Consider the following 14,626-nt stretch of genomic DNA (forward strand, 5'->3'; position numbering starts at 1 on the left):
TCCTCCAACCCCTCCCTCTCTCTCTCTTCCTCCAACACCTCCCTCTCTCTCTCTTCCTCCAACCCCTCCCTCTCTCTCTCTTCCTCCAACCCCTCCCTCTCTCTCTCTTCCTCCAACACCTCCCTATCTCTCCCTCCCTCCCTCTCTCTTCCTCCAACCCCTCCCTCTCTCTTCCTCCAACCCCTCCCTCTCTCTTCCTCCAACCCCTCCCTCTCTCTTCCTCCAACCCCTCCCTCTCTCTTCCTCCAACCCCTCCCTCTCTCTTCCTCCAACCCCTCCCTCTCTAACCCCTCCATCCATCTCGCTCTTCCTCTATCCAACCCCTCTCCCTCTCTTCCTCCAACCCCTCCTTCTCTAACCCCTCCATCCCTCTCTCTTCCTCTATCCAACCCTCCCTCTCTTCCTCCAACCCCTCCCTCCCTCTCTCTTCCTCTCCAACCCCTCCCTCCCTCTTCCTCTCCAACCCCTCCCTCCCTCTTCCTCTCCAACCCCTCCCTCCCTCTTCCTCTCCAACCCCTCCCTCTCTCTTCCTCTAACCCCTCCCTCTCTCTTCCTCTAACCCCTCCCTCTCTCTTCCTCTAACCCCTCCCTCTTCCTCTCCAACCCCTCCCTCCCTCCTTCCTCTCCAACCCCTCTCCCTCCTTCCTCTCCAACCCCTCCCTCCCTCTCTTCCTCTCCAACCCCTCCCTCTCTTCCTCTATCCAACCCCTCCATCCCTCTTCCTTCCTCTCCAACCTCTCTCTTCCTCTCCAACCCCTCCCTCTCTTCCTCTCCAACCCCTCCCTCTCTTCCTCTCCAACCCCTCCCTCTCTTCCTCTCCAACCCCTCCCTCTCTTCCTCTCCAACCCCTCCCTCTTCCTCTCCAACCCCTCCCTTTCTTCCTCTCCAACCCCTCCCTCTCTTCCTCTCCAACCCCTCCCTCTCTTCCTCTCCAACCCCTCCCTCTCTCTTCCTCTCTAACCCCTCCCTCTCTCTTCCTCTAACCCCTCCCTCTCCCTTCCTCTCCAACCTCTCCCTTCCTCTCCCTTCCTCTCCAACCTCTCCCTCCCTCTCTTCCTCTCCAACCTCTCCCTCCCTCTCTTCCTCTCCCTCCCTCTCTTCCTCTCCAACCCCTCCCTCTCTCTTCCTCTCCAACCCCTCCCTCTCTTCCTCTCCAACCCCTCCCTCTCCCTCTCTCCAACCTCTCCCTTCCTCTCCAACCTCTCCCTTCCTCTCCAACCTCTCCCTTCCTCTCCAACCTCTCCCTCCCTCTCTCTCCAACCTCTCCCTTCCTCTCCAACCTCTCCCTCCCTCTCTCTCCAACCCCTCCCTCTCTTCCTCTATCCAACCCCTCCATCCCTCCTTCCTCTCCAACCTCTCCCTCCCTCTCCAACCCCTCCCTCCCTCTCCAACCCCTCCCTCCCTCTCCAACCCCTCCCTCCCTCTCTTCCTCTCCAACCTCTCCAACCCCTCCCTCCCTCTCCAACCCCTCCCTCCCTCTCTTCCTCTCCAACCCCTCCCTCTCTTCCTCTCCAACCCCTCCCTCTCTTCCTCTATCCAACCCCTCCCTCTCTTCCTCTATCCAACCCCTCCATCCCTCTTCCTTCCTCTCCAACCTCTCCAACCCCTCCCTCTCCAACCCCTCCCTCTCTTCCTCTCCAACCCCTCCCTCTCTTCCTCTCCAACCCCTCCCTCTCTTCCTCTCCAACCCCTCCCTCTCTTCCTCTCCAACCTCTCCCTCTCTTCCTCTCCAACCCCTCCCTCTCTTCCTCTCCAACCCCTCCCTCTCTTCCTCTCCAACCCCTCCCTCTCCTCCTCTCCAACCCCTCCCTCCCTCTCTAACCCCTCGATCCCTCTCTCTTCCTCTATCCAACCCCTCCCTCCCTCTTCCTCTCAAACCCCTCTCTCCCTCTTCAACCCCTCTGTCTCTAACCCCTCCATCCCTCTCTTCCTCTATCCAACCCCTCCCTCTCTTCCTCTATCCAACCCCTCCCTCTATCCAACCCCTCCCTCCCTCTTCCTTCCTCTCCAACCCCTCCCTCCCTCTTCCTTCCTCTCCAACCCCTCCATCCCTCTTCCTTCCTCTCCAACCCCTCCATCCCTCTCCAACCCCTCCATCCCTCTCTTCCTCCCTCTCCAACCCCTCCATCCCTCTCTTCCTCCCTCTCCAACCCCTCCATCCCTCTCTTCCTCCCTCTCCAACCCCTCCATCCCTCTCTTCCTCCCTCTCCAACCCCTCCATCCCTCTCTTCCTCCCTCTCCAACCCCTCCATCCCTCTCTTCCTCCCTCTCCAACCCCTCCATCCCTCTCTTCCTCCCTCTCCAACCCCTCCATCCCTCTCTTCCTCCCTCTCCAACCCCTCCATCCCTCTCTTCCTCCCTCTCCAACCCCTCCATCCCTCTCTTCCTCCCTCTCCAACCCCTCCATCCCTCTCTTCCTCCCTCTCCAACCGCTCCATCCCTCTCTTCCTCCCTCTCCAACCGCTCCATCCCTCTCTTCCTCCCTCTCCAACCCATCCATCCCTCTCTTCCTCCCTCTCCACCCCTCTCTTCCTCTCCAACCCCTCCATCCCTCTCTTCCTCTGCAACCCCTCAATCCCCCTCTTCCTTCCTCTCCAACCCCTCAATCCCCCTCTTCCTTCCTCTCCAACCCCTCAATCCCTCTCTTCCTTCCTCTCCAACCCCTCAATCCCTCTCTTCCTTCCTCTCCAACCCCTCAATCCCTCTCTTCCTTCCTCTCCAACCCCTCAATCCCTCTCTTCCTTCCTCTCCAACCCCTCAATCCCTCTTCCTTCCTCTCCAACCCCTCAATCCCCCTCTTCTTTCCTCTCCAACCCCTCAATCCCTCTCTTCCTTCCCCTCCATCCCTCTCCAACAGACAGGGTTATGAGGCAGTGTTCAGAATTCATTGCTGCTGTGCAGAGAGGCTGGTGGATTGTGATACTCAAGCCCTGATGAGATGCTCAATCTGCGTCTCAAATAGCATCCTATTACCTATATAGTGTAGTGCTTTTGACCAGGGACCATAGGGCTCTGGTTAAAAGAAGTGCACTATATAGGGAATATGATGCCATTTGGGATGCACTCTCTTTCTTTACTGGGACTCGTTAAGGTGACATCAGGAAAAATATGCTACAGCCGCTACCGCAAATAAAACCACAACGCCTTTTTATCAATCCCCCTATATACAACAACTGAACTGCCAATCAGCGACGCCACTGGGCCAGCTGTGGCTTTTTGTTTTCCTCCTCTCCAAAAGCTGCTCTGGGACATCTGTTGCCATGGCGATCGTCGATGTGGCCGTACATACAGATGGTCCACTTTTTTACGTGACATAATTGATGTCTTCAATTACAATAAACAAGAGTCTTGGGGAGCAGTGAAAAGTGACATTTTAGTGAACAAGGGGGTAGAAGTGTTTACTACTACATATACTCTGCTTCCTCCAAACAGTCACAGTGTAAACACGGTATAAACATCCGACCGGCTGGGCCCGGCCTCCCGCTGACTGGAGAGCAGGGTTTCAGTCTGGAGACAGAGCATGCTAATCACTGACAACTTTACCATCCCTTTCACATTCTCATAAGCTCCTCAGGTCCCCTGTTGGGCCCTGGAGTGTGCGTGCGCCACTAGAATCATGTGTGCCTGTGAGAATCTGACTAGCGGAGGTCCCCAGTGTCCGGTCTGGAGCGTGAAGTGACAACCTCTGTCAAATCAAATCAAAGTTTATTTGTCACATGCGCCGAATACAACAACTTTACAGTGAAATGCTTACTTATAGGCTCTAACCAATGGTGCAAAAAAGGTATTAGGTGAACAATAGGTAAGTAAAGAAATAAAACAGTAAAAAGACAGGCTTTTTACCTTGTCAGCTCGGGGGATTCAATCTTGCAACCTTACAGTTAACTAGTCCAACGCAATAACGACCTGCCTCTCTCTCGTTGCACTCCACAAGGAGACTGCCTGTTACGCAAATGCAGTAAGCCAAGGTAAGTTGCTAGCTAGCATTAAACTTACCTTATAAAAAACAATCAATCATAATCACTAGTTAACTACACATGGTTGATGATATTACTATATATTATCCTGCGTGTCCTGCGTTGCATAAAATCTGACTGAGCATACAAGTATCTAAGTATCTGACTGAGCGATGGTAGGCAGAAGCAGGCGCGTAAACATTCATTCAAACAGCACTCTCGTGCGTTTTGCCAGCAGCTCTTCGTTGTGCGTCAAGCATTGCGCTGTTTATGACTTCAAGCCTATCAACTCCTGAGATGAGGCTGGTGTAACCGAAGTGAAATGGCTGGCTAGTTAGCGCGTGCTAATAGCGTTTCAAACTTCACTCGCTCTGAGCCTTGGTGGTTGTTTCCCTTGCTCTGCATGGGTAACCCTGCTTTGATGTGGTGGCTGTTGTCGTTGTGTTCCTGGTTCGAGCCCAGAGAGCAGCGAGGAGAGGGATGGAAGCTATAATGTTACACTGGCAATACTAAAGTGACTATAAGAACATCCAATAGTCAACAGTTAATGAAATACAAATGGTATAGAGGGAAATAGTCCTATAATAACTACAACCTAAAACTTCTTACCTGGGAATATTGAAGACTCATGTTAAAAGGAACCACCAGCTTTCATATGTTCTCATGTTCTGAGCAAGGAACTTAAACATTAGCTTTCTTACATGGCACATATTGCACTTTTACTTTCTTCTCCAACACTTTGTTTTTGCATTATTTAAACCAAATTGAACATGTTTCATTATTTACTTGAGGCTAAATTGATTTTATTGATGTATTATATTAAGTTAAAATAAGTGTTCATTATTCAGTATTGTTGTAATTGTCATTATTACAACAACAAAAATACAAAAAGAAAACAAAAAAAAAACGGCTGATTAATCTATCTGCTTTTTTTGGTCCTACAATAAATCGGTATCGGCGTTGAAAAATCATAATCAGTCGATCTCTACTTTCAACCCTTCATTCACACTACACACAACCAGGCAGTGCACACAGCCACCCAGCCAGGCAGTGCACACAGCTCCCCAGCCAGGCAGTGCACACAGCTCCCCAGCCAGGCAGTGCACACAGCTCCCCAGCCAGGCAGTGCACACAGCTCCCCAGCCAGGCAGTGCACACAGCTCCCCAGCCAGGCAGTGCACACAGCTCCCCAGCCAGGCAGTGCACACAGCTCCCCAGCCAGGCAGTGTTGACGTGAGAGGTGGGATAGCTATGTTAGGATACTTATTTGTTGTATTATTTTATTTAACTCGGCAAGTCAGTTAAGAACTGGGGGATCGAAACCCCGTCTGTAGTGACACCTCTAGCGCCTTAGTTCCCCTATTTATTTATGCATTACCAGATATGAAGCAAAATGTCAGAAATACCTAAAAAACAGCTACTGCAACATTTATTTTGCTATAAATTACTACTCACACATGCCCATACATACTTGACTTTTGTCTATTTTTATGAAATGAAAATCTAAAAAGTATTTGGTTTTAAAATATACTTAAGTATCAAAGTAAAAAAGTATAAATCCTTTCACATTCCTTATATTAAGCAAACTGTTGACTGTCCAACACTCAGACATAAATTTACAAACACAGCATGTGTGTTTAGTGAGTCCGCCAGATCAGAGGCAGTAAGGATGTGTGAGAATTTGACTATTTTCTTGTCCTGCTAAGCATTCAAAATGTAAGTACTTTTGGGTGTCAGGGAAAATGGAGTAAAAAGTATATTATTTTCTTTAGGAATGTAGTGAAGTAAAAGTAGTCAAAAATATTAATAGTAAAGTAGAGATACCACAACAATCTACTTTAGTAGTACTTTACATCACTGCATGAATCAGTACACACAAAGAGCCATTCAGTCCTTGCTGGTTGTTTAACTAACTTAGTTGAACCCTTAGGTGGAGCTGGGGGAGACGTCAGATGGCAAGGCATCTAAACTGACCCAGGACCAGCCAGTGGAGTTTGAACTGCCCTGAGCCAAGTGGAAAAGCATTAGTGATCAGCTTAGCAGAAGAGCACTTAGACTGACCTAGGATCTGTTATCGAAAAAGGCCTAGTGGAACATTGACTGTCCCAGGCCAGTACAAGCTAGAGTGAAAGTGTATAGCAAGATTTATAGCTACCTCTCCACTAGAGACTGAGGAAACAGAAGTAGGAAATAAAATGCTGCATTGTGTTACGCGTGTCCAGCAGGGTCATGAACCCTACCTTGAATAGAACAACACACCGTATGCCATTGGCTATTAAAAAGATAGCTATACTCAGCAATACCAGGCAGAGAGAATCTGGAGGGAGAGAGAGAGGTGTGTGTGTGTGTGTGTGATACAGATATAAAACCGTCTGACACCCTCTTTGCACAGTGACCCAAACTGCCCCCATGAGACTAAAACTGAGCTGTTGTCATGGTTGTAGACGTGGCAGAGGTGGGGATTTGTGGCAGAGGTGGGGATTTGTGGCAGAGGTGGGGATTTGCACTGGGAGGGAGACACAGGCAGGCAGGCAGGCAGGCAGGCGATTTCAGGGAGAATCAACAGTGGAGAGAGCTTGGACTTATACCATGGGTCAGCAACAGGCCAAAACTGAACTCCAACATTTTTAGTTAAAAAAAATAAAAATAATACTGTAAAATGACCAGGAATTCAGAAACAAATGTGTTTAAATTATGAAATCTGTTCAGAAGTATTACAATAAATAAGAGAGACATGATCGTGTGTCAATGTAATGAAGGTATGAAATTATTCTTATTTTTCCAATACAATCTCTTTTTGGGCTTAGTTGTGGTCAATTTTCAGTATACAAATTGCTATATTTATATTCCGGTCCCCTGACCATTCACGCAGACAAACATCGGACCCCGGCTGAATCTATATAGTTGCTCACCCCTGGCTTATAATGAGAAACAGCAGTCTCCTAAGGAGATGCGTGTGTGATCTATCTGTTAAGATCTACGCAGGTCACAAACACTGGTCACGTCACCTGGCAACACAACTGAGCTTGTGACTTCATCTCCAAAAAGGACATAAACACACACACACACTCGCATACTAGATATCGACTGATAACGGCGTAGCCAGTTACACACACACACACACACACACACACAAGCATAGCAGCACACTCACACACATGCACACCAGGTGTCCATTAATCACAGTCTTGCTATTCTTTTAATGTAAAAAGCCATTTAAAATGTCACCCTGTTAATAATCAAACCATGATCTACATTGTAATTGAGCAGATGCTCTTATCCAGAACAACTTACAGGAGCAATAAGGGTTAAGTGCCTTGCTCAAGGGCACATCAACAGATGTTTCACCTAGCCGGCTCAGGGATTGGAACCAGCGATCTTTCGGGTTACTGGCCCAACGCTCTTAACCGCTAGGCTACCTGCCACCGATCTGATATACCATTACCCTGCAACATTTCTCCTCCCACTATTAACTGCAAAACAAAAACAATAGGCAATATCAAAGTAATATCGACACTAATCTTGAAAAAGATTACAACAGCGTTCACCCCATCTTTGAATTTAACCAATCAGATCAGGGTGTGCTTATCGCTTCGCTGTAATGACTTTGCTGGTTTGCTCCATAACTCCAATTCATCTGTATTAATAAAGAAAACTAATTAAGACAAATCGCTAGTCGGGCTGTGAAATATCAGAACAGAGACGAGCTGTTGTCATTGCAGCACCACCCATGGAGTATCAGAATGTGTGGATACAAAGACGCATTATGCCCAAAAATGCACTGGAGTCCGGGCTACCCACAGAGACCGTGAGGACAATTGGTTTAGTTGCTGTTCCAGCCTACTCCTGATTCACTGGGTTGAGATAGAGGGAGTTTGCCTCGTCTCCACTGGGTTGAGATAGAGAGAGTTTGCCTCGTCTCTAGTGGGTTGAGATAGAGAGAGTTTGCCTCGTCTCCACTGGGTTGAGATAGAGAGTTTGCCTCGTCTCTAGTGGGTTGAGATAGAGAGAGTTTGCCTCGTCTCTAGTGGGTTGAGATAGAGAGAGTTTGCCTCGTCTCTAGTGGGTTGAGATAGAGAGAGTTTGCCTCGTCTCTAGTGGGTTGAGATAGAGAGAGTTTGCCTCGTCTCTAGTGGGTTGAGATAGAGAGAGTTTGCCTCGTCTCTAGTGGGTTGAGATAGAGAGAGTTTGCATCGTCTCCACTGGGTTGAGATAGAGAGTTTGCCTCGTCTCTAGTGGGTTGAGATAGAGAGTTTGCATCGTCTCCACTGGGTTGAGATAGAGAGAGTTTGCATCGTCTCCACTGGGTTGAGATAGAGAGTTTGCCTCGTCTCTAGTGGGTTGAGATAGAGAGAGTTTGCCTCGTCTCCACTGGGTTGAGATAGAGAGAGTTTGCCTCGTCTCTAGTGGGTTGAGATAGAGAGAGTTTGCCTCGTCTCTAGTGGGTTGAGATAGAGAGAGTTTGCCTCGTCTCCACTGGGTTGAGATAGAGAGTTTGCCTCGTCTCCACTGGGTTGAGATAGAGAGAGTTTGCCTCGTCTCCACTGGGTTGAGATAGAGAGAGTTTGCCTCGTCTCTAGTGGGTTGAGATAGAGAGTTTGCCTCGTCTCCACTGGGTTGAGATAGAGAGAGTTTGCCTCGTCTCTAGTGGGTTGAGATAGAGAGAGTTTGCCTCGTCTCTAGTGGGTTGAGATAGAGGGAGTTTGCCTCGTCTCCACTGGGTTGAGATAGAGAGAGTTTGCATCGTCTCCACTGGGTTGAGATAGAGAGAGTTTGCCTCGTCTCCACTGGGTTGAGATAGAGAGAGTTTGCCTCGTCTCCACTGGGTTGAGATAGAGGGAGTTTGCCTCGTCTCCACTGGGTTGAGATAGAGAGAGTTTGCCTCGTCTCTAGTGGGTTGAGATAGAGAGAGTTTGCCTCGTCTCCACTGGGTTGAGATAGAGAGTTTGCCTCGTCTCTAGTGGGTTGAGATAGAGAGAGTTTGCCTCGTCTCTAGTGGGTTGAGATAGAGAGAGTTTGCCTCGTCTCCACTGGGTTGAGATAGAGAGAGTTTGCCTCGTCTCCACTGGGTTGAGATAGAGAGTTTGCCTCGTCTCTAGTGGGTTGAGATAGAGAGTTTGCCTCGTCTCTAGTGGGTTGAGATAGAGAGAGTTTGCCTCGTCTCCACTGGGTTGAGATAGAGAGAGTTTGCCTCGTCTCCACTGGGTTGAGATAGAGAGTTTGCCTCGTCTCTAGTGGGTTGAGATAGAGAGAGTTTGCCTCGTCTCCACTGGGTTGGGATAGAGGGAGTTTGGTGTAAAGAAGCATTGAAGGGATTTGTTTAGACCATCTCGTTTGAAAAACAAGTTAGGATGGCGGTGTCGAACAGCACCATAGCCTGGGTGCCAGTGTTTCTGCTGCATTCAACAACAGTCATGTAGAAGCGGTCTGGCTCCCTCCCATCAGATCACATTGGTTTGTCCCACTCCTATTGACAAATACCAGTGTGCCCGGTCTATTTCCCAGTAGAGGGATTGGATTGAGTGGCGTTGGATTTCACCTCTTAGAGATCCTATTGTGGATTCTTTGATTGCACACAAAGCCGTTACAGATTAGGCTGAGATTACAGAGGCGGTGCCCACACGGTCCACGGACAGCGTCTGAAGTAATGTGAGACCCACAGCATTCCCTTACACAGAACTGAAGTCTTCACACACACACACACACACACACACACACACACACACACACACACACACGCAGATACAATGCCTGCAGAACTGCCTCAAAGACCGAGGCAACTTCCAAAAGTCGCAGGAATGCTCAGTTCAGAATTACTCCGTAGAGGGCAGCAACCCTTTCTGCTTTAGACATAGTGAGTGTGCTGCTAACCTACATGCAATAGATTGACAGCTTGCTCAGGTGTGAAAAGACCACACACACAAGTCTTCTACAAACTTTCACTGCTCAGCTTTCCATTTACAGACCTACCCACATAGTTTCTAAACCCAAAAGTGTACCATCGTGGGACTTGATTTCCGGGAACGCGCAGGCAGACCAGGCCGCAGTTTGGGATTTGAAAAGTGAACAATTCTTCCTTCGTTATTAATGTTCTCAAAATCTAAAAAGGCACATCCTATAGTAGTTGAGCCAGTGTCTTAAGTATTTGAACATGTTATCACGCCAACCTCGTGAAGGGGACACATTTTAATTAGTCAAAAACAACTTTATATGTACTGAACAAAAATATGAACGCAACATGCAAAGTGTTGGTCCCATGTTTCATGAGTTGAAATAAAAGATCACAGAAATGTTCTATTATGGACAAAAATCTTATTTCACTCAAATTCTGTGCACAAATTTGGTTATAACCTTGTTAGTGAGCATTTCTCCTTTGCCAAGATAATCCATCCACCTGACAATTGTGGCCTATCAAGAAGCTGATTAAACAGCATGATCATTATTACACAGGTGCACCTTGTGCTGGGGACAAAAGGTCACTAAAATGTGCAGCTTTGTCACACAACAAAATGCCACATCTCACGTTTTGAGGGAGTGTGCATTCCATGCTGTATGCAGGAATGTCCAACAGAGCTGTTGCCAGAGAATGTAATGTTAATTTCTCTACCATAAGCCGCCTCCAACGTCATTTTAGAGAATTTGGCAGTATGTCCAACTGGCCTCACAACCGCAGACCATGTGTAACCACACCAGCCCAGAACCTCCCCATCCGGCTTCTTCAACTGCGGGATTGTCTGAAACCAGCCACCCGGACAGCTGATAATACTGTGTTTGAACAACCAAAGAATGTCTACACAAACCGTCTCAGGGAAGCTCATCTGTGTGCTCGTCGTCCTCACCTGGTCTTGACCTGACTGCAGTTTGGCCCATAGTGGTGGTAGGGTTATGGTATGGGCAGGCATAAGCAACGGACAACAAACTCAATTGCATTTTATCGATGGCAAATTGAATGCACAGAGATACTGTGACGAGATCCTGAGGCCTATTGTGGTGCTATTCATCCACCGCCATCACCATGTCGCAAGGATTTGTACATAATTCCTGGAAGCTGAAAAAATCCAAGTTCTTCCATGGCCTGCATACTCACCAGACATATCATCCATTGAGCCGGTTTGGGATGCTCTGGATTGATGTGTACAACAGCAAGTTCCAGTTCCCGACAATATCCTGCAATTGCGCACAACCACTGAAGAGGAGTGGGACAACATTCCACAAGCCACAATCAACAGCCTGATCAAGTATATGCAAAGGAGATGGGTCGTGCTGCATGAGGCAAATGGTGGTCACACCAGATACTTACAGGTTTTCTATTGGCGTAGCAGTTTCTGCCTATCTTCATACTGTACCATCTTTGGATCTGAAATGGCAGTATGATCCAACTGTCTGTTTCATGGCACACTATTGATTGAGCATGCCAAAAATAATACTACATGTAAGCCTACATGCATTAGCTACACGTAGCTCTCCCCACCCCCCAAAAAAAGGATGTTCGTTCGGTTGTCACATACACCAGATAGGTGCAGTGAAATGTGTGGTTTTACAGGGTCAGGCATAGTAGTACGGCGCCCCTGGAGCAAATTAGGGTTAAGTGCCTTGATCAAGGGCACGTCGAAAGGTTTTTCACCTTGTTGGCTCAGGTATTTAAACCAACGATCTTTCAGTTATGGGCCCAACGCTCTAACCGCTAGGCTGCCTACTGCCCTGGAAGCCTCGAGAAAGCTCACAACAAATCTCTCGCTGACAGTGCAACTGGCCATACCTCACACCACAGCAACTAGTATTTGACTCAAACAACCAGTATGAAAAGCTACATGGGCCATTCTTTGGTAGTTCCTACCTGCTGAGACCTACACAGGAGCACATACTCTGCACACAGTTGGTTAGCATCTTAAATCCTCTCCTTTCGTAGCTACTGGAACAGATAACGGACTTCGGTCCTTTTTATACCAACGTTGTCCCTTCAACAGGTTTGCTGGTGCAGTAAAGTCCAAGCGAGAAGATACGGAGAAAGAAAATCCAGAAACTAGGGGATGATGTGGACGTCCAAGAGCATAATGTCTAGAGAAGATTGAGTCGAAGGAAGAGGAACCTGTCCAAACAGACCGAGATGGGAAGGAAAAGAGGGGACGGGGGGGAGGAGAGAAGAGTCCACAGCTGGGTTAATGTAGTAGATCCTCTCTGATCATCGCTGATCCTCTCAATCCCAATGTAGCACGGCACAGAGTAATGAAACTGAAGTCTGGTACCAAAGATTACATTCATGGTCAGTCACAACAGCTTTTTGTGAACTCGGGAGTCTCACAGAGTTTCTTCTTCCTCTGCAAATTGAACAACCGCAGCATTAGTTAAGATGTAGGAGATTGAAATGCTAGTGGTGCCACACAGAATATGGTTGTTTGGTAGAAATGCCTTCAGCAGTGTTTAGGATGACTATAACAAGACACCTAAGGTCTCAAGGCTAGGATTTCTATACACTAGTTGATGTCAAATGAAGATTGCGTAGGTTACCACACAAATATTTGATTTTGTACCAGATGTTTCCAGACAAGGAGAGAACAATGTGTTTTTTAAATCTGTATTAAGTATCTTCAATTATTGTAATATTGAGTCACGATTAAATATATTTTCCTAACTAATGATCAGAGTCAGGAAAATATTTAGGCAATGGCAACATGTCAAGTCAAAATAGTTAAGGCTATCACAGTTCAGGTGGAGCAACGAGGCAAGGTTAGCAGGCTATCACAGTTCAGGTAGAGCAACGAGGCAAGGTTAGCAGGCTATCACAGTTCAGGTGGAGCAACGAGGCAAGGTTAGCAGGCTATCACAGTTCAGGTGGAGCAACGAGGCAAGGTTAGCAGGCTATCACAGTTCAGGTGGAGCAACGAGGCAAGGTTAGCAGGCTATCACAGTTCAGGTGGAGCAACGAGGCAAGGTTAGCAGGCTATCACAGTTCAGGTGGAGCAACGAGGCAAGGTTAGCAGGCTATCACAGTTCAGGAGGAGCAACGAGGCAAGGTTAGCAGGCTATCACAGTTCAGGTGGAGCAACGAGGCAAGGTTAGCAGGCTATCACAGTTCAGGAGGAGCAACGAGGCAAGGTTCAGACATGAGATAGTGAATGGATAGGGTGATCCCCTGGCTTTCTGGTTAATCGTGTTTTGCATCTGCATGGACAGCAGGTCAGGAATATGCCATTGTTTTTAAGGTGTGTGTGTGTGTGTGTCAGAAGGATGAGCAGAGGCTCCCAGACAATCTGCTCCCTCCACATTCCTGATGTGCTGTGACACCTAGCCCAATCCATTTACAGTGCTGAGACCATGGGCTGCTGACCGAGCGCACGCACACACACGCACACAACTAAAGAACACACACACACAACTAAAGAACACACACACACACACACACACACACACACAATTAAAGAACACACACACACAATTAAACACACACACACACACACACACACAATTAAACACAAACACACACACACTTAAAGAACACACACACACACACACAATTAAAGAACACACACACACTTAAAGAACACACACACACACACTTAAAGAACACACACACACACACACACACAATTAAAAGAACACACACACACAATTAAAAGAACACAACTAAAGAATACAAGACACACACACACAACTAAAGAATACAAGACACACACACGCATTGAAACCAAATTATATGCTATGCCACTGTATCTTAGTCCAATGCCACTCTGACATGTATATATATATTCTTAATTCATTCCTTACTAAGATTTAAGTGTATTTTGGGTATATGTTGTGAAACTGTTAGATATTACTTGTTAGATATTACTGCAGTCAGAACTAGAAACACAAGCATTTAGCAACACCCGCAATAACATCTGCAAAACACATGTATGTGACCAATAAATTTGATTTGATTTTCAACACACAATCTACATACAAATAAATGTGTACATAAAATACACTCACCTCATCTCCATGCGACTGGACTACCCTCCTAAACAACTGGGACGTTTCCTCAAACAGCGAGTAACTCTGTCATTTGAATGTAAACGGAGAGAGTGAGAAGGGGCGGAGTCTATCGGTGTCACCGTCCGCTTTATTGACAGGTGAGGAAATGATTAACCCGAGTCAGCCAGGTCCCGGCTCACATTACTTTCACTGAATACACAAAAGTGAACCAGAGGTTTCTTCCGCCTGCATATCCCCATGAGATCATCTATAGTATAGTGTTCAAGATGTGAGTCAGATTTCTACCAATAGGACCGTAACCATAGGCTTTGTCCCAAATCGCACCCTATTCCCTACATAGGGCACTACTTGACAAAGCTAGGTGGTTGGATGGTGCTGTACTATTCATCCCAGCAATCTCAAGAGGTGAAATGACCTGGTAGTCTAGTTCACAAACAATATATCCACTACACTTAAAAATACAGGGGCTACTGGGCAGGTTTTTTAAAGATTGAATTGAAACACATAAATTGTATCACTAAATTTCTCTCGGAGCCAGACGGAATCTGGAGGACAAAAACTCCTTAAACTTCCAGACATTTGAGATTATTAATGCCGGTGGCATTAATTAAAATATAATTAAATACTGTTATTAGCTAGTTGTATTAAATATGGAAACAACAGCTGCGGGCGTGCAAAATGGGCGTGCAAAATTATTC

General features: G+C 47.1%; 1 protein-coding gene across 5 annotated transcripts in view; it reads right to left on the bottom strand.

Moving 5' to 3' along the window:
* Nucleotides 1–14,626, bottom strand: part of LOC139406408 (pleckstrin homology domain-containing family A member 7-like) — a 170,191-nt gene that overhangs the window by 104,414 nt on the left and 51,151 nt on the right. The window contains exon 1 of one of the 5 annotated variants that reach the window (XM_071148961.1): nucleotides 13,926–14,018. The exons of 3 other annotated variants lie outside the window; for them this stretch is intronic. In XM_071148961.1, the coding sequence (XP_071005062.1) occupies nucleotides 13,926–13,936 (11 nt within the window). In that variant the 5' untranslated portion in view covers nucleotides 13,937–14,018. Of the gene's footprint in view, nucleotides 1–11,793; nucleotides 11,926–13,925; nucleotides 14,019–14,626 lie in introns of those variants that run through there. One more of the 5 variants, XM_071148959.1, reaches the window with a different exon arrangement.

Source organism: Oncorhynchus clarkii, chromosome 4, assembly GCF_045791955.1.
Source record: "Oncorhynchus clarkii lewisi isolate Uvic-CL-2024 chromosome 4, UVic_Ocla_1.0, whole genome shotgun sequence".
In the NCBI taxonomy this organism is placed as follows: Eukaryota; Metazoa; Chordata; class Actinopteri; order Salmoniformes; family Salmonidae; genus Oncorhynchus; species Oncorhynchus clarkii.